The following is a 25,120-nucleotide window of genomic DNA, read 5'->3' on the forward strand; positions in this document are numbered from 1 at the left end:
TGGAAAGTCGCCAGTGAGTTTTTTAATTATAAAATAACTAGTGGGAATCAGCCACCACGTGCCCTTGTGACCGTCCCTTTAGTAGGGTGCCCCTTATAATAATAGTCTCATCATTTTTATACTTTACCTTTGTCTTCTTCCTTCTTACTATTACCATATTATATACCCACCTTTACTCTAATTTTAATGGTTTCTTCATGTTGATCTGCCTAATAATTACCATTAAAATATTCTTGGTTCGTGTGATATTAAATTTAATGTTTTTGTTTCCTTATATAAGATTTCGAATATTATGTAAGAAAAAATATAATTAAAAAAATTACTAAAAATATTTAATTAGATTTTTTTTAAAAAAAATCATCATTAATAATTATTTCATATTAATATTGTGGAAAAAAATATGTCTAGTAATTTCTTTTTTTCTTATTGTCAATTTGGTGCATTGCATTGCATTGCAAGATTAACACGTTCAGTTAATTATTGCCCTTAGCTTCTAGAGAGGATTGGTTTTGTTAACTAATTAAATTGTTTGGTCAATTATTACTCTTGCAATAATTAGGCACGGTAATTAAAATAATGAGAGTTGGAGTCAAACTCGTAACTAACCGGTTTAAATAAGCTTGAAGTGAAAATAATGCGGCTAAAGATGAAAACGAAATTAGGTAATTGGTTTGAATGAATGGTGTCGACGTAATGTGCAAAATTAATAATGTCTCTAGGATAATTCGGGGTGGTTAATGATAAATCGAAAATAAAAACCTAAGTTTCACGTGAAAAGATAATACTAAGATAAATTGAGTACATCCCTTATTTTACAAGTTGGCCAAATTTTGTAATTAAAATAAACACATTTTCTATATTATAAAATGATATCAAAATATGTTCTATATCTATTAATGAATCACTTATCGTATTACTATTCATGCATTGATCGAGCTCAAAAGTGCTAAGCGTGTGAGAAAGTGTACTTATAAAAGCTTAAGTTTCACGTCGACATACAGTTCCATAATCACATTTTAAGACTAGGTGAAATAATATATATGGGTTGGAATATTTTATCTAAGAACAAATAACACTTATGATCTTAATTAAACTAAAAAAAAAGGATCATCACGTGCTTAAGAATACATTTAAGGATGGATGGAGTTATGCATGGGGTACGAGGGGTGCTATTAATAATTTAATTAATTAATTGTGATTATTGTTTAGTGAAATTAGAAATAAAAATATCTAGGTGAAGTAATTGAGATAGTTAGAAATTGTGTGGACTGGTGGAATTTGGGACCTGAGCCATGAAGAGGAAAAAAAAAAAAGATGTTATTTGTAAAGGATCATTTTATATATCCGCCCATGTGAATTGTTTGCACGCACTATATATGCTTTCTTTGCTTTGTCCACAAACCATTCCCACATGTAGGGTATATGCTTCTCTCTCTGTGGGGGATGCTTATCTCTGCGTGCCTATGTGCTTCTAGGTTCCTTCTTTCTTCCATGATCTTATCTTAAGTGGAACTCATGTTTTCATTTTTATTTTTTCTAATGAAGAAAATATGTGACAAAGCTTCAAATCATGATTATGGAAGGTGCCTGCTGAGATATAAAATTGCCACATTCTAAATCCAACAAGTGCTTGCCAATGGAGCATCTTCACGGATGGATTTTATACTGATTAATAGCATCCATGTGTGTGGGGTCTTGTCTTCTCCTCCGACATAGAAAATAATATTGTTGGAATAGTGATGTGCATTACAAGTTGACTAGCTCAGTAAGATCAAACTGTATCCATATATAAATCTATACAGATTTTCATTTCATTTCTTAATTTCATTTATATCACCGTAGTCCCTCGTTGAGGCTAACTATATATATGCCTACATAGTTTATGTTTCTTATATATCGAACTTAGAGGTGATAAAATAGATTAAGTTTATCAAACTAGATCGACTTGGATTGAAAAACTATTGGTCCAAATAAAATTAAATGTATTTGGATGAGGCCGTTGGATCATACTAGACTTAAAACATATAAACTTAAAGACTATTTTTTTTTGTTTGAGTGAGAAATCTATACGAGTTTGATAACAAGTCAGAATAGATCTCATGATTCAAACAACGTTTATAGAAGTATTTACAGATTATTCACCAATAAAATTTTCACATCAATAATAAAAATCAAATTCACATTCATTTTAAAATTTAAGTATGTTTCTTATCGACTAGATCAACCGTTGTTAGTTATATTGCAGATAAATTATTTAGTATGAGATTGTTTCTATTTAATCAATAATTTATAATTTGAGTCTTAATTAAGTATTTACCTAGTTATATTATTACATGTTTGAAAGAAATTTTTATTATTTCAAACAAAATTATATATATATATATATATATATATATGTTATTTCTTCTAAAAAATATGTTTTTTTGGTTATAAAATATGTCATAATATATATGTTGTAAATTTCAACTGCCTACAATCGGCCTATCTAAAAGGACCATTACGTACACACATAAACCCAATAAAATAAAATAAAAATTCAAAAGACCAAGCGTAAACCCCTTTTACTTATAGCATAATTGTGTTCAACAGTGTTTTTAACATGAGTGAGTTCATTAAAACAAAATACAAGTGTTGCTTAAATTTAATGCTCCCATGTGTCCAGTACTTGTACATATATATTTGAGGGATTGCTTATGATTATTATTATTACCATTATTTTTTAGAAATGAACTAGTAGGTATCTTGGTGTATTGCACAAGCATAGAATAATAATTTAGTTGGTAAAAAAAAGAATATTTTTGTTGATAGTAGAATATTTTAACCACTAAAGTTAATTTAACGGTTATTTAAACCTAAAACAAATTTTAGGAAAATAAATTTTAAAATTAATAAAATATTTCATTAAAATCGTTACAATTTTATTTACACTATCTTTAAAATCTTTTAAAATTTATGAAAAATGAAAAAATCATAGCCTCATATATAGTTAGTAATTTTCCTTTTTTTAGTTTTTACCTCAAAACTTACTTTAACGTTAAAATTAAAATATTTTTTAGAACTAAATTTAAATTGATTTTTTACCTTTATAATTTTTTTTACTAAAGCTATTTTTAATTTTAGGTTGTTTTTATTCTTGAATCATTAAATTTGGAAAAAAGAAGTGACTAAAATATCTTAAAATTAGATTATTTAGAAAGTTTTTGTTTTATTTTATGTTTTCATTGATTTTTTCAACAACAAAAAAAGCTCCCTTTATATTTAGAGCTTTTATGAAAATACATTTTCTCTCTTCAAAGAGAAGAGAAGCACAAAAAAAATGAGTCAAACATTATTATAATATGAAGGAATGCTAAAAACAGATTCCATCAAACAATTTATTTTTAATTAGTTAAAATTTATTAAAAATTATAAAATTAGAAGAGATGTTTATTAAATATGATACTTGGCCTATATTTTTATCATTTTTAATAAGTTTTAACTAATAAGAGAGATTGTGTTAAAAAAATGTGTGTGAAAGAGTGTTTTCTTGAAAAAAAAATTAATAAAAATTATATTTAAAAATATAATAGTAATTATGTAATGTGAAAAATAGTAAAAAAAATAGTATTTTTATATTTAAAAATAGTAGATTTTGAAAGAATAAAAATATCAAAATTGATTTTTTTTAAAGTTTTTAAATTTTAACATTTTTAAAAGAAATACTCATGTAAAATATACATAGAGATTATTATTATTTAACTATTTATTATGGTTATTTTAGATATGCAATACACGTACAATAATTCATAAATTTTATATAACATTATTTTTTGTGTTTATTTCTCTCTTTCATTATAATATATAATAAATTATATAAAAAAAAGAGATAAACACACATAAATATTTGAATTATTGTATAAATAACATTTCTCATTACCAAAACATATACGTTGATAACAGTACAAGAATCTCAACTGCTTCAGATGAGAAGAATCTTGGCTACTATTTCTAAGATAAAGTCCAAATATATACGTCTTTTCCGCCAATTATTCTATAGTCATCATTAAGCCAGCTTGTCAATGTCAACCATTATAAGTCGATCAGTTGAACAATTAGGAGAGAAAAACATGCTTACAGCTTTAAAATATTGAATTTTAGAACTCAAATTGCTATTTATTTAATTTCTAATTTAGGTTCCATTTTTCTTTTGGCTGGTTTGGTAATACACTTGAAACTTAAAGCCCTTTCTGACTCATGATAGCAATTACTTAAAAAGGTAATAGCCAGAGGAGTTGGCAAATTAGTATGCAGGCTTTGCCTAGTCTTTTGGAGGTGCATGCATGAGAAATTATTGGATGGTCTAAAGTATCTAGACTATTAGGTGTTTGTAGTCCTAGTTAATTTTCAGCAGATGTGATGTCAAGTTTTTTAATTTATCAGAAAGTTAATAAAATTCAGCTACACATCATTTAAAAATCAAACTAATTAACTAGAACCATAGATAAGTAGTACTAGTTCTAGACCATCGATCCAATTATTTTTGTAGTATTCTCAAATTATATATCCAATAATTTATCTGCATGAAGAGTCCTTTGTTAAGAAACTCGCTTCTTGTATATATAGGAGGAATGTTTTTGAAACTTTCGTTTGCATGTACAATTTGAAATACCAAACTTCTACATCAATTAAACTTCGTGGATTCGATCTGCTGTTAACAAAATTTAACAAAAGTAACAATTAAATTTGTCGATAAAAAAAGTTGAAACTTCCTGAATTGATGACAAGACCTATATCTAACATTCAAATGTGTCACATATAAACTATATAGTATATTTTGCCTTTTAAAACCTTAAGTAGTCCATGACCTACACGTAACACATCTTAATTTAAGGCCATGCAGAGAAAATGAAGAGTTAAATAAAAAGCCTTGCCTTGTTAAAACTCAAGCATGAAGGACATGAACACAAGAAAGCACTTATGTGTCTGAAACGCCTCTTAAAGAACAGAAAATATGATTTTGTTATGATAAATATGAATTCAAATTCCCATTCTCCATTTGCTTTGAGAAAAAGCCATGATGACAATTACCATATTAACCTACACTATCTTCAATTTTCTTATTTTGTGTAACACATGGATAAGTGCAAGTGAATGTCCTCCAATCCACAAGAATAATTCATCCAACCTAGAAGCCATGAAGGTGAGGTTTGATAGATGGCTTAAATAAAATGGTTGAAATTACGAAGATAAAGAAGAATGGGAGATCCGTTTTGTCATTTACCAAGCAAATGTTGAGTACATAGGGTGCAAAAAGTCTCAAAAGAATTCCTACAATCTCACAGACAACAAATTTGCAGATCTTACTAATGAAGAGTTTGTAAGTACTTATCTAGGTTTTGCAACTAGGTTGATTCCACACACAAGATTCAAGTATCATGAACATGGGAATCTTCCATAAAGCAAGGATTGGAGGAAGGAAGGAGCAGTAACTGACATCAAGGATCAAGGCAATTGTGGTAAAGTTTCTTGAAATAAAAAGTGCATGTTTTAGGGGTGCCAAAGTATGTTCTCTCAATTTCACAAATTATGCAGTTCAGCTATGTTATACACTAGACAATTTTTTTTCCTTTAATAATTTCTCATGTGAATCTTCAACATGGTCACCATTGATTTTGGAGCCTGAACAAGTAAATTAGATCCTTTAAAAAAGCAAAGCAAACCAAAGCGTCATTGCTGATAAACTTAGTTTTTTTCACAAGTAGCATAGCACATGGTTTTCTCCTGAAATTTCACATAACTTAAGGAACATTCTTACAAATTACAATACCATTAACTTCAGAGATATAAGGTTGGTTGACTAGTAAAGAAAGAAGGAAAGGAGGAAAAGGTTGCAGGTTCGATCCTTCTACTAACAAAAATTAACAAACTAATAATTAATATTTGCCGATAGAAAAAAAAATACCATTAAATTCTTCAAGTTATGTCTTCATGCAAGCAGTTTTTGGGCATTCTCAGTAGTGGCTGCTGTGGAAAGAATCAACAAAATAAAATCAGGGAAGTTGGTTTCTCTCTCTGAGCAAGAACTCGTAGACTATGATGTTGAAGATGAAAACTGTTGAAATTGCTACAAATTTATAGAATATTCTTAAATATAATATGTATGAAAATAGTAGAATATCCTAAAACTATAGTGTGTATGAATATGGTAGAACAATCTAGAACTATAATGTGTATGAATATGGTGGGTGGAACAATCTAGAACTATAAGTGTATGTATAAGATAGAAGAATCTAGAACTATTATGATACTAATCTATCATGAAAATTCTAGAAAGACCTAAAGTAATGTAGAAACATTCACCACCATTGAGAGGTTGGTGACTTGAGCCTATAAATAGGCAATTGGTATGCTGTAATTGATAATCCAAGAAATCAATGACATAGCCTTCTTTCTAAAACAATTCTCTAAAACTATCAACTATCAACTAATCAACTACCAACAGTGATATCGGAGCTACGTTCGATCATACATTGGGCGTAGTTATATTACCTACCTACCATTCCAAAATCCTCCCAACTACTTCAAAAATTTCCTTTGTACTATTAACCCACTCTAATAATATTTTTCTAAGCTATGGATAACACTACTCAATCGTCAACTATTTCTATCTCTATCTTCAATGGTGAAAATTATGATTTCTGGCGTGTTAAAATGGAAACATATTTTTCATCTCAAGATTTATGGGACATATTAGAAGAAGGCTTCACCATTCCCGCGGATACTTCAGCTCTTAATGCATCTCAAGAAAAAGAGTTGAAGAAAAATAAACAGAAAAATTCAAAGGCGTTGTTCACCTTGCAACAAGGGGTGACTGATCCAATTTTCCCAAGAATTATGGGAGCTAAGACTGCCAAAGAAGCGTGGAACACATTGCAGGAGGAGTTTCAAGGAAGTGTTAAGGTACGTGCCGTTAAATTTCAATCTCTAAGAAGAGATTTTGAACTATTGAAGATGAAGGAGTCTGAGACAGTTAAAGATTATTATTCTAAAGTTAAAGAAATAGTTAATCAAATGAGAGCTTTTGGGGAAGATATTCTTGACAAGAAAATTGTTGAGAAAATTCTAATTACTATGCCCCAAAAGTTTGACCCAATCGTGACAACGATTGAGGAAACCAAAGATCTGTCCACTCTATTAGAGACAGAACTTGTGGGCTCTCTTGAAGCATATGAGCAAAGACTGTATGGGCATAAAAAAGATACAATTGAAAATTCCTTCCAGTCAAAGTTTAAATTTCAGCCCCAAAACAAAGAAAATAGAGGAAAGAAAAATTATGGAGAAACTTCCAGAAGAAGAAAAGGTTCTAGGAATTTCGTTAAGAACAAAACAGATAAAAATCCTCCATGCAATATATGCAAAAGGCAAGGCCACGCAGAGAAAAATTGTTGGTTCCGTAATATGCCACAATGCAACCATTACAAGAAGTTTGGGGACATAGAGAAAAATTGTCGCAACAAAAATAGGCATCAAGCTAATATCACAGAGGAGCATGATCAAGAAAAATGTATGTTCTATGCCACTCAAGACTCAATAAAAGAAAAGGGAGGAAACTGGTACTTGGATAGTGGATGTAGCAATCACATGGCCTAGGATGAGACTATTTTCAAAAGTATTGGTGAGTCTGTCAAAGTCAAAGTTCTACTGGGAAATGGAAGTGTGGTTGAATCAAAAGGCAAAGGCACTGTCATGGTGGAGACAGATAAAGGTACACGACTCATCCATGATGTCTTACTAGTTCCCAGCCTAAAAGAAAATCTTCTAAGCATTGGCCAAATGATGGAGAGAGGCTACACAGTTCACTTTGAAGGAGGTGTATGCAAAATCTTAGACAACAAAAATAAAAGGTCTGAGATAGCCCAAGTAAAGATGAATAAGAGCAATAGAAGCTTCCCTCTAAATTTAAAATATGCAACAAACATTGTCATAAAGGTACAAGTTGATGATTCATGGCTATGGCATCAAAGATTTGGCCACTTCAACACACATGCCTTGAAGTTGTTACATGAGAAGAACATGATGAGAGATCTTCCAAGCATAAAGGAGAACAATGAAGTGTGTGAAGGATGTCTCCTTAGTAAGCAACACCGATTTCCTTTCTCAACAAGCGGAGCATGGAGAGTGAAAGATCTATTAGAGCTGATACATACGAACGTTTGTGGACCAATGAGGACGCCATCACATGGGAACAACAGGTACTTCATACTCTTCATTGATGATTTCTCTAGAATGACATGGGTATATTTTCTAAAAGAAAAATCAGAAGTCTTTGGAGTATTCAAAAAGTTCAAGGCCCTTGCTGAAAATCAAAGTGGAAAACGAATAAAAGTACTAAGAAGTGATCGCGGCAAAGAGTACACCTTTCGCGAGTTTGAAAGATTTTGTGAGGATGAAGGCATTGAGCGACAACTTACAGTCGCATATTCTCCTCAACAAAACGGAGTGTCCGAGAAAAAGAATCGCACAGTTATGGAAATGGCTAGATTGATGCTCAAGGAGAAGGGACTACCTAACACATTCTGGGCTGAAGCAGTCTACACTGTTGTTTACATACTCAACAGATATCCAACTAAGTCTGTAAAAGACAAGCCACCAATTGAAGCTTGGAGCGGGAAGAAGCCATCAACAAAGCACCTAAGGGTCTTTGGATCTATATGCTACATTCATATTCCGAACATGAAGAGGCACAAGCTTGAAGACAAGACTATACGAAGTATCTTCCTTGGGTATAACAATATCTCTAAGGGCTACCGTGTCTACAACTTGTAAGCTAAGAAACTCGTCATCAGTCGAGATGTTGAAGTTGATGAGTACGCTTCTTGGAATTGGGATGAAGAAAAAGTGGAGAAGAATGTTCTTATACCCGCTCAACTACCTCAAGAAGAAGCTGAGGAAGAAGACCCAGGTGAACCACCTTCACCTCCACCACAACAACAAGATCAAGAACTATCATCACCAGAGTCTACTCCAAGACGAGTAAGATCTTCGGTGGACATATATGAAACATGTAACTTGGCCATACTTGAACCTGAAATCTTTGAAGAAGCGTCAAAGCAGGAAGTATGGGTCAAGGCAATGGAAGAAGAAATACAGATGATCGAGAAAAACAACACATGGGAGTTAGTAAATCGTCCCCATGGAAAATATATCATTGGGGTTAAGTGGGTCTATAAGACAAAGCTCAACCCTGATGGCACCATACAGAAACACAAGGCAAGGCTAGTAGCTAAGGGTTACTCACAGCAACCCGGAATTGACTACAATGAGACATTTGCACCAGTAGCTCGTCTTGATACCATAAGAGCTCTAATAGCTCTTGCGTCACAAAAAGGATGGAGTATCCATCAACTAGATGTCAAATCCGCCTTCCTTAACGGCGTACTTGAAGAAGAGATCTATGTGGAGCAGCCACAAGGATTCGTGTCTAAAGGCAAAGAAAGCAAAGTGTTAAGACTAAGAAAAACACTCTACGGATTGAAGCAAGCACATCGAGCAAGGTATAGCAGAATCGATCAGTATTTCATGGATCGAGGATTCAGGAGGAGCAAGAGTGAGCCTACACTTTACATCAAGTCTCAAGGTCAGAACACTCTCTTACTCTCTCTATATGTAGATGATCTTATCTACATGGGAAATAATACTAAGATGATGATGGAGTTTAAAGAAGACATGATGAAGACCTTTGAGATGACCGACCTTGGTTTGATGAGTTACTTCCTCGGCATAGAGGTAAGTCAGAGAAATGAAGGGATATTCATCTCGCAAAAGAAATACATAGAAGGCTTACTTAAGAAATTCAAGATGTATGGTTGCAAACCTGTTGCTACTCCACTCATAACAAATAAGAAACTACAGAAGAATGATGGAGCACCAGAAGCTAATGCATCCAAATACCAAAGTCTAATTGGAAGCCTCCTATATTTGACAGCTACACAGCCTGACATAATGTATGCTACAAGTCTTCTATCAAGATTCATGCAAAGCCCAAGTCAAATACACTTTGGAGCAGGAAAAAGAATTTTGAGGTATCTACAAGGAACAAAAGAGTTCGGTATATGGTATACTATCAAAACCAACTCAGAATTACTTGGCTACACCGACAGTGATTGGGCAGGTTCGGCAGATGACATGAAGAGTACCTCTGGCTATGCTTTCTCACTAGGATCGGGAATGTTCTCTTGGGCGTCAAAGAAGCAAGCTACAGTAGCACAATCAACAACATAAGCAGAGTACGTGGCAGCTGCTGAAGCAACAAGTCAAGCTATATGGCTTCGTAGGATACTTGAAGACATGGGAGAAAAAAAGATGAGCCTACTAAAATCAACTGCGACAACAAATCAGCAATTGCAATGGCGAAGAATCCAGTTCATCACAGTAGAACAAAACACATAGCAATCAAGTATCACTTTATCAGAGAAGCTGAAGCAACTAAAGAGATCAAACTCGACTACTGCAGAACAGAAGATCAAATTGCAGACATATTCACGAAGGCGTTGCCGAGACCAAGATTTGAAGAATTACGAACTATGCTCGGAGTCACAGAAATTTGCATCAAGGAGGAGTGTTGAAATTGCTACAAATTTCTAGAATATTCTTAAATATAATATGTATGAAAATAGTAGAATATCCTAGAACTATAGTGTGTATGAATATGGTAGAACAATCAAGAACTATAATGTGTATGAATATGGTAGAACAATCTAGAACTATAAGTGTATGTATAAGATAGAAGAATCTAGAACTATTATGATACTAATCTATCATGAAAACTCTAGAAAGACCTAAAGTAATGTAGAAACATTCACCACCATTGAGAGGTTGGTGACTTGAGCCTATAAATAGGCAATTGGTATGTTGTAATTGATAATCCAAGAATCAATGACATACCCTTCTTTCTAAAACAATTCTCTAAAACTATCAACTATCAACTATCATCTAATCAACTACCAACAAAAACCAAGGCTGTGAAGGTGGCTTAATGGACACAACATTTGCATTCATAAAAAAGAATGGTGGTTTAACCACTTCCAAAGACTACCCTTATGAAGGGGTAGATGGCTCATGCAACAAGGAAAAAGCTTTACATCATGCAGTCAATATAAGTGGGTATGAAAGAGCACCTTCTAAAGATGAGGCAATGCTTAAAGTTGCAGCTGCTAATCAACCTATCTCAGTTGCAATTGATGCTGGAGGCTATGCATTTCAGCTTTATTCACAAGGTGTTTTCTCTGGTGTTTGTGGAAAGAAACTCAATCATGGTGTGACTATTGTAGGGTACGACAAAGGAACTTTTGATAAGTATCGAACTGTCAAGAACTCATAGGGTGCTGACTGGGGTGAATCTGGTTACATTAGAATGAAACGTGATGCTTTTGATAAAGCTGGTACTTGTGGCATTGCCATGAAAGCTAGTTACCCCCTCAAGGATTAATAAGTAGTGTAGTGTTGTGGTTGTAGAATTAAAATCGTCACTTAAAGAAATTCAAGTACACTGCAATTTCATGAGAGGTTCAAGTATGGCATTGCTACAATCAGATTCAAACATTAGAAAATATTATATGGGCAACAAATTACGGGCAAAAGGAAAAAAATGTTTAGTATAAAAGAGAGATAAAATAGATCAGTTGTTTTTTTTAATCAGAAACAAAAGAGTTGTTTTGTTTTATATGAAGTAAATATGTACTAAAAGAATAATTAGTAAAACATAATCATTGAATTGTCTATTTTCTCCCTCTATGTTCTTAGATTTGGGTGAGGTGAACGGAATAAAAGAGAAGTCAATTATAAGGTTAATAAACCATGTATCAAGCATTGATCACTGTCTGGAGTAACAGAAAGATAACCGGAAACAGGACACAAGAAGCATAACCTAATACCTCCCACCAAATAATAGTGTATGATGCATTTAATGCACATGAAGTTACTTCATGTTCCTGAAACAACAATTTACTTTATTAATAAGATTTTTTTATCAACAAATGTTAATTTTGTTAAGAATGTTAGTAGGATGGATTTGAATTAACGGCCTCTTTCTCCCCCCGTCTCCCCTTCTACCTTTAAGCCTTCCTTTGCATCAAGCCAATAATATGTCTTCACTTTATTAATAAGGGTGAAATGGGTAATGTAATAAATGAGTACTTGTGAAAATTATATATGAGTAGGGTGATTATCTGCTTAATGATTTTTTAGTTACATGATATTAGTGTGGAGTATCCACTAATTTTATTGATAATTAATGTTACATCCTTAATTGTCAATTTCTCAACGGTTCTTACATTATGACATTTCACATAATGACATTTCACTCAATTTTTCATTGGTTAGAACCCTCCACCAGTTAGAACCCTTCATAAGCATTCCTTTCTGAGATTTCGACAATTTGTTTTGGTTGCTTTCAGGATGAATGAATGTCCCTATAAACCAATATGAGACTTTTTAGTGTATTTTGTTCTCAGTCACATGCTTCCCAATAAACTTCTTAGAATGCCACTCATCTCATAACTACTTCAAGACAAACATGCTTAACTTTAGAGTCTTAAGTAATGAACTACCAAAAATTATATGCATCTTGTTGGTATAGGTAGTACCAATTAATTTCCTTAAGACATCCTCAACTATACAGTCTCATACCTGCACAACCTCTGAATCCTTCTCATTTTGGCGTGATTCGTCTAGGGTTTTACATGTCCACCAGCTTCCGCCTGATTCGTCCTCAAACCACACCGTATTAGAAAAGAGGTTTGCTCTTAGACCATTTGTAAGGTCTCTAATTGTCAACTTCTCGAAGGCTCTCACATTAGGACACTTCACATGGTAATGCTTCACTCAACATTCTTGTTGATCAAAACTCTTCGTAAGTAGTCATTTTTGAGACCTCAACAATCAACTCTGTTTGTTTCTAGGATCAATGATTAACCCTACAAACCAACAAAGACTTTTTAACATACTTTGTCCTCATTCACATGTTTGTTGAGAAACTTCCTAGAAGGTCACCTATCTCATAACTACTTCAAGCTAAACACATTTAACTGTTGAGTTTTTATGTGATAGGCTATCAAAAAGTAGATGTGTCTTGTTAATATAAGTAGTACCAATTAATTCCTTTAAGGCATCTTTAATTGTACGATCTCATACCAGCACAACCTCTAGATTCCTCTCTTTCCGATGTAATTTATCGGGGTGTTAAATGTTCACCAGCTTTCATCTGGTTCATCCTTCAACCACACCATATCGGGAGAGACATCTAGAGGTTGTGCAGGTACAAGACTGTACAATTGATGATTACTTAAAAGAATTAATTGGTACTACCTATACTGACAAGATGCATTTAATTTTTGATTGCCTATCACATAAAAACTCTACAGTTAAGCATGTTTGACTTGGAATAATTATGGGATGAATGACCTTTTGGAAATTTTGCCGGAAAACATGATTGAGAAAAAAAAAACACGCTGAAAAGTGTCGTGTTAGTTTGTGGGGACAATCATTGATCCTAAAAGTAGTTGAAACATATTGTCGAGATCTCAAAAAAGATTATATACGAAAGATTCTAACCTGTAGAGAGTTTTGACCAATAAAAATGTTGAGTGAAGTATCACCGTATGAAATATCATAATATGTGAATCACCAAAAAGTAAAGAATGAAGAATGCTATAATTAATCTCAGCCAAAGAAGATCTGGTTAGTGAGAATGAGCATAGATACAAGTATCTTAGTATTTACATCACTCCTCACTCACATATATTTACCTTTGTTTATTATTTTTACCCCTCCCAACTCCTAAGTCTTGCATAAACTTTTACTATTGTTCCATTTTGTAACTTCCAAAGTCCTAACCCCTTGCGTGATTGAACCAATGTCCAACGAGCTTCATTAAACAGTTACTCCAAGATGCATCACTACTGCATAGTTCACCCTTCTTTCTTCATGGCTTCCACTTCTTTCGATTCTTATTTCCCCACAGCATAAAACCCCAAGTTTGTATTGCCTTTAACTTAAACAATTTGGTCTGTCTCTTAACTTTTGTTTTCCATAACTACAACGTTTCATTTATCTCATTTCCAGAAGTTTTGAAGCTTGGGGTGTTATTGATTTTATTAAGATAGCTTAGAGGTAAAAACAACTTAATTATTTGTATTTTTTATTTTGACTTTATAATTACAGCTAATTAATGTAGTGTGTAATTTTTTTAATAGATTTTGAAGAATAACAACCCAAGATTTAGAAGTTTATGAATTAATTATTCTTGGAGTTTATTAAAATATTTACTCCCAAATATTTGGCAAATCGACATATTTCTCTGCCTCAGCGCAGGATCATCCAACAGTGGTGTGATTGTGATTTACAAAAATAATCACGACACCAAAAATCAGATGCCACACAGCTATTGCAATACGTGACAGCCATTTTAGCATTAAGAACTATTGATAGTTAGTCCACTCAATAATTTAACAGCTAAGAGCTATATTGAAAATCTAAGTCATCTTCCACTCACCAATAATGCCCGAAGTATCTTCAAATTTGATTAATTTTCCACTTCAATTAATTCCTCAAATTGTTTCCAAGTGGGCGTGTGTATATCATAAACTGCAAGACTTGTTGAAGTGGTAATTGATAACAGTAATCCTTGTTTGACAATTTCTTTTGTTCTATCGTAGTGATTTGATACACTTACCAAATACAATTATTCGGCCACTACCTTGTAAGTTTCAAATCTAACAGGGCAAAACTGAGTTTCCAGGAAATCAATAATCTCAACAGCTTTGTATATATCCCTATTTGATCGTAGTGATGCTAACAATTTCATCAGTGTGCCTTAGAAACTCCTGAATTTGCAAACTGCACTCATAACAATGTTGTTGTGACTCTAAATCTATACCCTTCAGAACTTCGACTCCAACTGATCAACTATACTAAGATATGATAGTAGATAGATATATTACAAATCCCACAATCAAGAATCAAGATGTTATCCAATTGATTGCACCTCCAGTAAAATATTAGATACAAAATGACTATGAGACAGACATTGCTGCTTCAAGCCTCCAACCATGCAAATGAGAGAAACTAGGATTTGAGGAACTGGAATACAACCAGAACGTTGAGTCTGTTGTGCTCCAATAGCCTGCTCTAGTTTTTATAATGATGATCATTGACTAATTGAAGGACGTTCATAAAAGGACAGAAATGAAGAAGAAATAGGTGCATTGTTGATCTAGCCACGGCTGTTTATAAATTAATATAGTACTGAAGCACCTTGTACCATAACAAACATCAAACCCTGCAGAGATTTTTCAGAAAGATACTTAGATTTTGATCAATATGGCATATAAAGACTAAAGAGACAGTATAAATATGACGAAAGAGAGAAGTGAAAAGATAAGGCCAGGGATTGAGAAAATGTAATGGAAGATTGAAGTGTTAACAGAAAACACAGAAGAGTATCAGAATTGAGTAGTGTATTATTTGATTCACACTATCAGTATTATGGAGATAAACATCAACTATAGTATGAGTTAGAAGACGAAAGGTCAGAAGGGAAAGAGACAGAATGCAGAAAACGAGACTACAACAATTCTCAATGCCCCCCTATTCTCATCCCTTCCCCGGCTTATATTCTCATTTCCGTACTAATGAGCATAGTCCTACAAGAGTTGTTAAGGCTTCCTCATCTTGTTATTCCTATGCCTTTCTTTCCCATTCCGAACTCAGCAGTGCCAATAACTAACCCAAGTCAGCCACCCTCTCATTCATCACATAAAGTATCAATTTTTTCCCCATCATGTTATAAAGAATGGAACATTACCAATGGTGAAAAAATATCACATAATTATAAAATCACAACTCATTTGGTACATCAATAACAAAAGTCATGATGTGATGATATGTGCACAAAAATGTACACCACTCATGTCTAATTTAACAATAACAAGCATATAACTACATTTAGATATTACTATGTAAAATATGTAAAAATATATGTGAATGGAACCAATACACTGAGCATTGAAATATGCCACTCTTAATTAAACATATTCATAGTAAATAGCAACCAACTGAACCAAGAATGTTGTGATATCGTGTACTTGTAAAAAAGGTTCCCACATTAACAAGTAATAGATAAGCATGTTTGTTGTGCTTGCCTTATCACACGACACACAACAATGATCTTTTAAGCCAAAACCACCATAACAAAAAGAAAAAACTAATATCCATGTCTTGAATTATAGAGCATACTAAAGAACTATTAATTATATGTTACCATGAACCATTTATTTTGTCAATGGAAGTTTTAAGAGAATAAGACATCAATGTGTAAAAAAAGAAAAAACCTATTAAGCAACCACAAAAAGTTGCCATGGTCATAGGGAAACATCATATTATAGAAAAAAACTATGTTATCTATATTCTTCAACTTAATCCTGGTGCCTCAATGATACAGCAACAACCAGTCAATTTAAACATATATTTGGAAAAAGGTTTAATATCTTAAAGTTGTACAGCATGCAATATTTGGTTGCCATGGTCATAGGGAAACATCATATTATAGAAAAAAACTATGTTATCTATATTCTTCAACTTAATCCTGGTGCCTCAATGATACAGCAACAACCAGTCAATTTAAACATATATTTGGAAAAAGGTTTAATATCTTAAAGTTGTACAGCATGCAATATTTGGTTTCTTATATATCTTTCCTGAATGGAAACAAATTAAAAAGGTGATAAATTCCAAGATGCTTCTTGTTCCCACTCTTTCTGTTTTTCATCAAATACTATGGAAAGTTTAAATGAAATGAACCCTGACATCAACTAATTCAAAAGTATATAAACTCATGATAACAAAGAACTAAGAAAGGGAAAATGAAGAAAATATTTTAAAATATTACCACAGTTTAATGCCAGGTAAACTGCAAGGTCTCTTTCAATTCACCGGTAACGTCTCCTTCTAGATCTGGTGCGGCAACGAAAACTCCAGAGAAATACCAGAAAAATAACCAGAATCACTTGTAGAATAATCACCAACTTCAAACCTAAACCAGGAAGTTTCCATTTATATTAATTACCTATAAGTTTCTAAACACATGGAAGAAGTTCTTGGATAATAAGTTACCAGTATGAACCGATTCCTCTGACTTCACTCCATTTTTACTTGCTTTTGACTTGCAATTCCTAAACGTGGACTCAGCATTCCCACCCATGACACATGTGTTTGGGCAACAAATGGTTCCATCATATTCATCACTCCCATCACAACAATCTGCAGCAATATTGAATGAGAATTAGAATTGGAACTCAAAGTTGAAGGCAGAACAGGCCTAAATATCTTGATCCCCAGGAAAAGTAATCTCCATTGCCAATTTATGCGAAAACAGATTGCTCATATGAAATGCTAAACCAGCTTGGTTGCAACTTAAATTCAGGTATTAATGAATTTAAATCTATTTATAATTTAATCTCAAATAGGTAATGAGTTTAAATCAGGTCAAGAACCGTATGAGACAATACACCAAAAGTCAATCAAAATTTTATTCATTTATAAAGGCCATTCAAATCAATTAGTAGAGGAAAATATGGAGATTAAGAAATGTTTATGCAATTCACTGTCCAGATAACTTCAAAGGAAGACATTGACTATCCATCTTTTTCAGAACACAAAGTCTTTAGGCTTTAGGTTGTAACTAGTAATTACTTAGATCTCTAGTCCATTCTTTTGCCTTGGAAAAACTCCACAGACATGTGCAAAGTGCTATAACAAACAGACCTGAACAAAACTCAGATAGGGAAACAGGAAAAAGAAGTACAACGTATAAAAAAACAGGAAAAAAATGCTTACCACAAAAATGATCATTAACATGAGAAGAAACTATAAACTGCGGCTTGCTACCTAGGTTTCTGCAATAAAATTTTCCGTTGGGGCAAGCCGAAGTCCCTGTAGTCAAATGAACAACAACATCCTAACAAGTTATAAATGGTATGATAATTCACGTCATGATTTTGCTAAAGTGATGTACATGAAAAGGTAACAAAAATTATTGAAACCTAGAGAAACAATCAAATTACCAACATTTTGCATAAGATCAAAGAATAAAAGTCAATGACATTAAAAACCAAGGCTTAAGATGATCAAATACTTTTCTTGTCAAATTTTCAATTGGGACAAAACTTAAAAGCAGTTCTATAGGTGCTTTTGATGTTGCTCTCTAATCAGAATTGGAGTTCCACCTTGGTAATCTCAGTAACCTATTAATGAAAGCCTTTATTACGCAAATAATCGAAGTAAAACTCCAATACTATTTAGAAAACAGCACTAAAATACCTATGGAACTGCATCAAAGTCTTTGTCCTTTTCAAGTTTCCCTGAATCGCAAAATTATCTTCTTTTTTTATCCGTAGAAATCGAAAACAGGTACCAAGGAGTTTACTATAACTCGAGCACCCTCACAACTCTTGATGAATCATAGAATTATCTGTAAATAGGAAACAACACAGCCATAAAATTCATCATCCGGCATACATACCAGGCTCATCAGTGCCATCAGGGCAGTCACAGAAATTGTCATTCAGACGGTCTCTGGAGAAGGATTTCGATTCATCCTTGCACTTGATCATCTCAGAGCTGTAATATTTCTCATCTGCACCCAAAACCTAATTCGAGATTCATCAAGATAATCAAAATATACATACAAATAAGAGCAAAAATGGTTTTGTGGGAGCTGCAACGTGTGACTTGGGTTGAACTCCCACTTGGGAAAAGATCCAAGCTTTGGTGTTTTGAAGCAAAAGGGGGACACGAGGACCTACCTAGAGGGTGTATGCCGAGGAGAGAAGGGTGTGAAAAGCAACATGCGGCGGTAGCGAAGAGAAGAAAACATGCGAAGTGGAAACGTAAGAAGAAGCAATGCAAGTCCATGTCTTTGTGGGAATGAATGAGAGTGTGGTGTTCACTTTCTCTCCGCGAGAGAAGCCAGTTTCACTCTCGATTTTCGAGGCTCGGGATTTTGTTGACTTGACTTGACTTTTAACTCTTTGATGTTAGGTTCTCGGAGTCACATTCCTAGCAATAATTTTGTTAAATTAATTTTTGGCATAACTATGTTTTTTTTTATGATAAATTTTTTTTTATCCTAATAAATTTTTCCTTTTCTAATATTTGAAAAGTTTTGTCTGAGTTTCTTTCGTTGGTCAGAATCCGTTATCTACTTACGTATTCTTTAACTGGTCACATAGGCATATCATGTGTGATTATTGTCTGATTAGGATTATATGTGTGCTTTTTTTTCAAAAAAAAAAGAAGTAAAAATTGATGTCATTTTATTGTGTGGTTTCAATCTTTTGGTTTCTCTGTTTTCTTTGGTCTCTTTAGCATCACAAAATCATTCTTTAACATCCCTCTATGTTTTCATAGCAACTTCTTTTCTTCTTCTTCATCACCAACAAAGTCATCACCACCAACCCCAAAACCACAACAACCCCACTCCAAACCTGAATTTGAAGCATGAATCACCATGTCCGAAACCACAACAAAGTCATCATCACCCCCAAACATCCAAGCTCGAAATACCCATCATCAACAACCAAACAAGATGGGGCCCCAAGCCATTCTTAGGTCGAGTCAAACTGATTTTCAAGGTGCAGAGTGTGCAATGCACTGTGACATGGTTCGAAAAGTTTCGCAAGGCAATGAAGGCACGCACCACCATGGTGCTCGCCGAGGGCAACGATGGCGTGGAGAACACATGGTGCATCACCGACGAGAATGAGGTCTAGCGGTTTCATTGCTTGATTCAGTCAAATATCTCTAAGAAGTAGTTCTTGGAGAGGTCGAGGGTTTGGAGGAATGGGAGGTGGTGGTGGTGGTTGTTGTTGTTGTTGTTGGGATGGTTTATGACGAGTGGGCTCGTGTAACCCGATGGGTTGAGGGCGAGTTCGGTGACGCGGGTGGCTCCTGAAATGACAACGTCGCACCTGAAGCCGCAAGTGAACTTGTCATTGAAAAGGTTGTCGCAGGGTCAAGGGAGAAGTCCCATGAATAAAGGCACGAGCTTGGAGTTATGGAGGAAAGGTCAAGGTTGTTCTTTAGGTCTTTCAAAGCCTACGTGTCGCTCCAGTTTGTTGCGGATTCAGTGATGACGAATAATGAGGTTGTTGAAGCTGCGAGGAAAAGGAATAGGTGAAGATGAAGGGAGTTGAGGGAGTGAAGAGAACACATTTGACTAAATCAAGGAATGAATGAGAATCGTTGGATGGAGAGATGTTTATGGTCATATTTTTACTTTAAAAAATTCCAATGTGGAATCCTACTCACTTAAAAAAAGTATCTTTTGCTCTATCATGTCCAAAGTGTCTTCAACTTGACCTTGATTGAAGAATCTCGAGCTTGCCCTAGACCAAAGCATATTCAAGTCAGTTATGGCTAGAGTATCTTCAACTCAATCTTGACCAAAGTATCTTCAATTTGACTAGAGTAATATTACATCAACCCCTACCATAGTGTCTTACCCTCGACCTTAGTTAGAATAACTTCACCCCAAACATTGAAAAAAGTATCTTCAACATATACTTAGTATCTTCACCTCAATCTCAATCAAAGTAATTTCAACCTAGCCTCGATTAGAGTATCTTCACCTCAATCTCAACCAAATTATCTTCATCTTAGCCTCAGTTAGAGTAACTTCAGCTCGATCTTGACCAAAGTATCTCCAACCTTGCCTCAGCTAGAGTATCTCCACCTCAACCTCAACTAAAGGAATTTCAGCTCAACCTCAAGAAGAACGTCTCTAGCTTAGCCTTGGCAGTAGTATATCCAAATTGGCCTCAACCATAGTATATCCAACTCATCTTGAACCAAAGTATCTTTAACTTAATCTTGTTTGGTGTATCTTCAACTCGGTCTCGACAAGAGTAATTTCACTTCGAGTTCAATCAAAGCATTTTTGCCTTAATTTTAGGCAAATCATCTTCATATTGACCACATCTAGATAATCTTTAGCTTGGTAAGACATATTCAATTCTACCTCAATTAGGATATGTTTAGCTCAACCTCAATCACAACATCTTTAGCTTGATCATAAGTCAAAGTTTTAAATTTAAAGCCTTTGGGTTACCCCTAACCCATAGGGCCTTGTAATTTTTTTAGCCTTTCAAGCATTTTTGGCCCTAAATCACGTGGTCTAGGGTCAAGTGGGGGCAATTTGACCCATTTTGTTAACAAATCCAAAGTTTTACCATAGTCTTTATAACAATAGTTTGGCCAAGCAAAACATCATTATTGGTTAAATAACTCATCTTAATTTTCTATCTTGATAAAGTTATTTCTCTACAAAATATAAGTGAGTTAAATATTTAAGTGAAATGCAAACTTGTGACTTTTATTTTGTCTGAGAGAAGATTGTAATTTAGAAGAGCCAAATGCAATGTTCAACTAATATCTCTCATGATATGTTCTTTACACCTAAGTTGCAAGATATTATTAACTCTAGTAATTACAAATTTAAACAATGAAACATAAAAAGACAAACTTAAATAATAATAACTAAGATAAAGAGATTATCATTTTTTATACTAGTTTTAATAATTTCTAGAATACACTAATGCTTTAAACTTCCATCTAATTATAAATTGTCATATTACAGTAAGAATAGTATTTCTATAATAAGAATTGTAGAGTCATACTTAGAATGATTTTAATTAATTAATAATGTAAAAAAATTACACTAACAATACATAGAAAGTAAACTCTTCTTTCAAATCTCTCAATTTTGAAATTCATATTCTAAATGTATCCTTGTGACTATGTTGATCATCCGTAACAAATATACATAACTATGCACGATAGTCACCCCATATGGCATCTTCCTTGTCCTGGCATTCATTGATTGAATTGATCGCCTAAAATATTTGAAACATAACAAAAACACAATTAATTGTTTATATGATTCAGAAATTCTAATTATTAAAGAGTACTAGATATATTTGTTTTGGTTTGAATTCAAATTAAAGGTTTTAAAACATTTGTTATGTGGGTCAAGTACCAAATGGGATTTTCTGTTGTAATTACCAAGTGTTGGATATTTTTATATTTATTAAAAGAACCAAATTAATAGATTTTGAAAACTTTTATGCAAGGTTTCTAGTTGCTATGGTAGTCCTCAATATTGTTTTCATGGGTTGTCTTGTAATGTTGAAAGTGTTTTGCATGAAATGATATGAGTTGGTTGTTATAAAAGAAAAAACTCACCCATCATCACATGCAGGGAAGAGATACATATTTTAACTAAGAAATTTAACTGTCACTTATACAACCATTAGCCACATAAACTAGGGAAAGGATGGTTGTAACCGCGTAAAATGATCAATTCAAATCAAATACTATTTTAATTTTTTTTTTTTGTTGTAAATATGGGACTAAAATGTGTTGTTACATATATGCTAGCATATACTCTAATTAAAAAATAATAAAATCATCCTTAGAACATTATTATTTAAAGAATTAGACTATAATTTTTTTAAAAGAAAATGAAAGTATTTATTATATTTGAAAATATAAAAATAATTTAATATATACCTTTTGTAATTGTTCCTTTCATTCTAAAATAAATATAGTATTATTTTTCTTATAATAATGGCAACAATATTTGAACCTTGTACAAACAGCCTAAATCCTAAATTATCATTTGAATATTACACTAGGACTAAGGAAATCCTGAATTCTAAAAAAAATTGTTGGAATCATGATTTTAAATTGTTGTTCACAATTGCATGAGAACACATTAGTCATATTTACTCGCAATTTCCTGCAATATCAAAGATCGTGATGAAATCGCAACAACAATTTAAAATCATGATCAGAATAAATTATCCTTCTCTTGAAGTGTATGTTATTAATACTTTATCACCTTAAAAATAATAATTATTCAACATTAGTTACGAGAAATAAGGAAAAAAGTTTAAAAAATGTAATAACTAATGTAAAACACGGACAAATAATTTGGGGGGGAAATTGAGAGAATTATGTGGGGGGTAATTGAAAGCAATTCACAATGCATTGGATGTTTCTAACAACAAGGATTGAATCTCAAAGAAGGAAATAGTTATAACAAGGTAGTGAATTATTATTTGGATTTTCATTTAATGAGATGTTTGTTTTTAACATTTGATAGTATCTCAAATAAAGTTACCTTTAATAGAAGATAGTATGAAAAATAAAAATAAAAACATGTTTATTAACAATTTGCTTAAGTTTTAAAGTTTAGGAATTAAGCCACTAAGGCTGATTTAATGGTTTCACAAAGATAAGATAATTTATTTTATTGTTTTAAACCATTTGCTGAACCAATATATTATCAATTATTTTTTTACCTTCAATTGCACCCTATTTTTATGGCCAACATTATTTACTTTTATTGTTATCTAAATTCTTATTTTTATCATTATTAACACCATTAAATTTACTATTATTATGGACTATTATCACTTCATTATTGTCATTATCTCTTACCTCAATCATTATTATTATTATCACATTTATCAGTGTTATTTATTATTATTATTATCATAATTATTACTTATACATATCTCCATCTTTTAACTGCTATCATTATTTCTCACATTAGTACTATTGTTCACCACCATATTTTTCTTACTTTGATCTTGTTTTATTATTCCATGGCCATCAATTGCTATATATTGTACCTTAACCTCCAAACACGCCTTTTAGTAAAATTAATCACAAAAAAGAAAATAACAAACTTGAAACCACATTATATTATAGGATAGTAGTGTCACCTAGACCTCAAAAAGAAAAAATAAATTCAACTCAACTATTTAATGTAATAAAAATCAAAGATTAATTGATACCTGTAGTGTAGTATGATTGAGAGTGTTGTCGAAACGGTATGACAACTTCAGGCCTCATATTTTGAAACTCTTGCAAATAATTCGAACAATAAGTATTATAATTATCAGAATCAATAATACCATTCTTTTTCCCATGAAGATAATCCAACGCACTATCAATGGTCGCTTTGTGTTCCCCTTTGGTTTCACTGCAAGTAATCAAACCTTGTACAGACTTTAATCCTAGAGAGGGAATTTGCAAAAGCTGGTTTTGGCTTTTGAATCTCTTAAGTTCATCCAACACTTTCTTATACTCGTTGTAAACTTTTGTGTACTCTCCATAAGGACCTTGTATAGGGTCCCTTTGCCTACAACATGCTTCCCATATCAATGAGTCCACAACTTTTCTTCTATCTTCCGTTTTAGCATTCTTTACCAACTTGGTAATGTTGCTAACACCAAAAACCTTGTGCACAGCATGGAACTCTTGGTTTTTATTTGATGGAAAGTAAGGTCCCAATATACAGTTTTCACTGCATTTCTTCCTTTGATGCTTGCATGCTGCACATGCTGGATGCATTCCACTATTATTTCTTTGCATCCTGAGAATATATATTAAGTAAATATGATATAAGCAATCATATATACAATTATTATTTCTATGCAGTGTAAAAAAATGATACAATATTAAAAAATAACTAATTAGAATTTGTAATAAATTTGATTTTCAAGTAGTTATTATAAAAATTAACAAATTTATTATAATGATAATTGTAATTGGATGATAGTTTAAAAATGAATTATTTTCACTTTCATTACAAATTATTTTCTCATGAAATACTATAGGAAGAATTTTTAAGTTCAAAATACTTGATGATTTCATATATAAAATTCTTTTATAAAAGAAAAAGTTTGGTAGAAAAAGGTTGAAACACCGAAATGATTAATAATAATATGCAGAACTTAATTCAAAATTTCGAAATTTTATACAATTTAACTTATACCCTACTCACAATTCCATTACTAAATCTTTAGAAGATAAAGGAAATACAAAATAAAAAAATAAAAGATGATTTTGGTGCAACATTTTATGTATATTCTAAAACTATATCTACGTACAATGTGTATTATCTTGTTTTGAGTTGTTAATTGTTTTACTATGCAATTATGATTTAAAAGAACCAATAGAAAACGAAGAATGAGAGAAAGAATATGATAATAATGCTTGCATGTAGCACATTCAGGAT

General features: G+C 32.6%; 1 protein-coding gene and 1 pseudogene across 2 annotated transcripts; one reads left to right on the forward strand and one right to left on the reverse strand.

Annotated features, from left to right (window-relative positions):
• Nucleotides 1–5,056: 5,056 nt before the first annotated feature.
• On the forward strand, nt 5,057–11,467 carry LOC100786371 (ervatamin-B-like; annotated as a pseudogene).
• Nucleotides 11,468–14,722: 3,255 nt separating this feature from the next.
• On the reverse strand, nt 14,723–19,042 carry LOC100306278 (uncharacterized). 2 transcript variants are annotated; one of them, XM_041015965.1, is made up of 6 exons: nt 18,840–19,042; nt 18,557–18,670; nt 17,872–17,967; nt 17,149–17,295; nt 16,928–17,068; nt 14,723–15,316 (listed from the first exon to the last, which is right to left on the reverse strand). In XM_041015965.1, exons 1-5 carry the CDS (start codon nt 18,946–18,948, stop codon nt 16,965–16,967), a joined length of 570 nt encoding a protein of 189 aa, XP_040871899.1. In that variant the 5' UTR covers nt 18,949–19,042; the 3' UTR covers nt 14,723–15,316; nt 16,928–16,964.
• Nucleotides 19,043–25,120: the final 6,078 nt, after the last annotated feature.

The sequence above is a fragment of the Glycine max genome, chromosome 6, assembly GCF_000004515.6.
Source record: "Glycine max cultivar Williams 82 chromosome 6, Glycine_max_v4.0, whole genome shotgun sequence".
Taxonomy (NCBI): Eukaryota; Viridiplantae; Streptophyta; class Magnoliopsida; order Fabales; family Fabaceae; genus Glycine; species Glycine max.

Excerpts from the sequence above, each read along its gene's own strand:
- LOC100306278 (XM_041015965.1), bottom strand. The coding sequence starts at position 18,948 with ATGGACTTGCATTGCTTCTTCTTACGTTTCCACTTCGCATGTTTTCTT. Across the intron at positions 17,968-18,556 it reads TGATGGCACTGATGAGCCTG|GGACTTCGGCTTGCCCCAAC; the intron begins GTATGTATGCCG and ends ATTTGACTACAG. Across the intron at positions 17,296-17,871 it reads TGTTAATGATCATTTTTGTG|ATTGTTGTGATGGGAGTGAT; the intron begins GTAAGCATTTTT and ends ATATTGCTGCAG.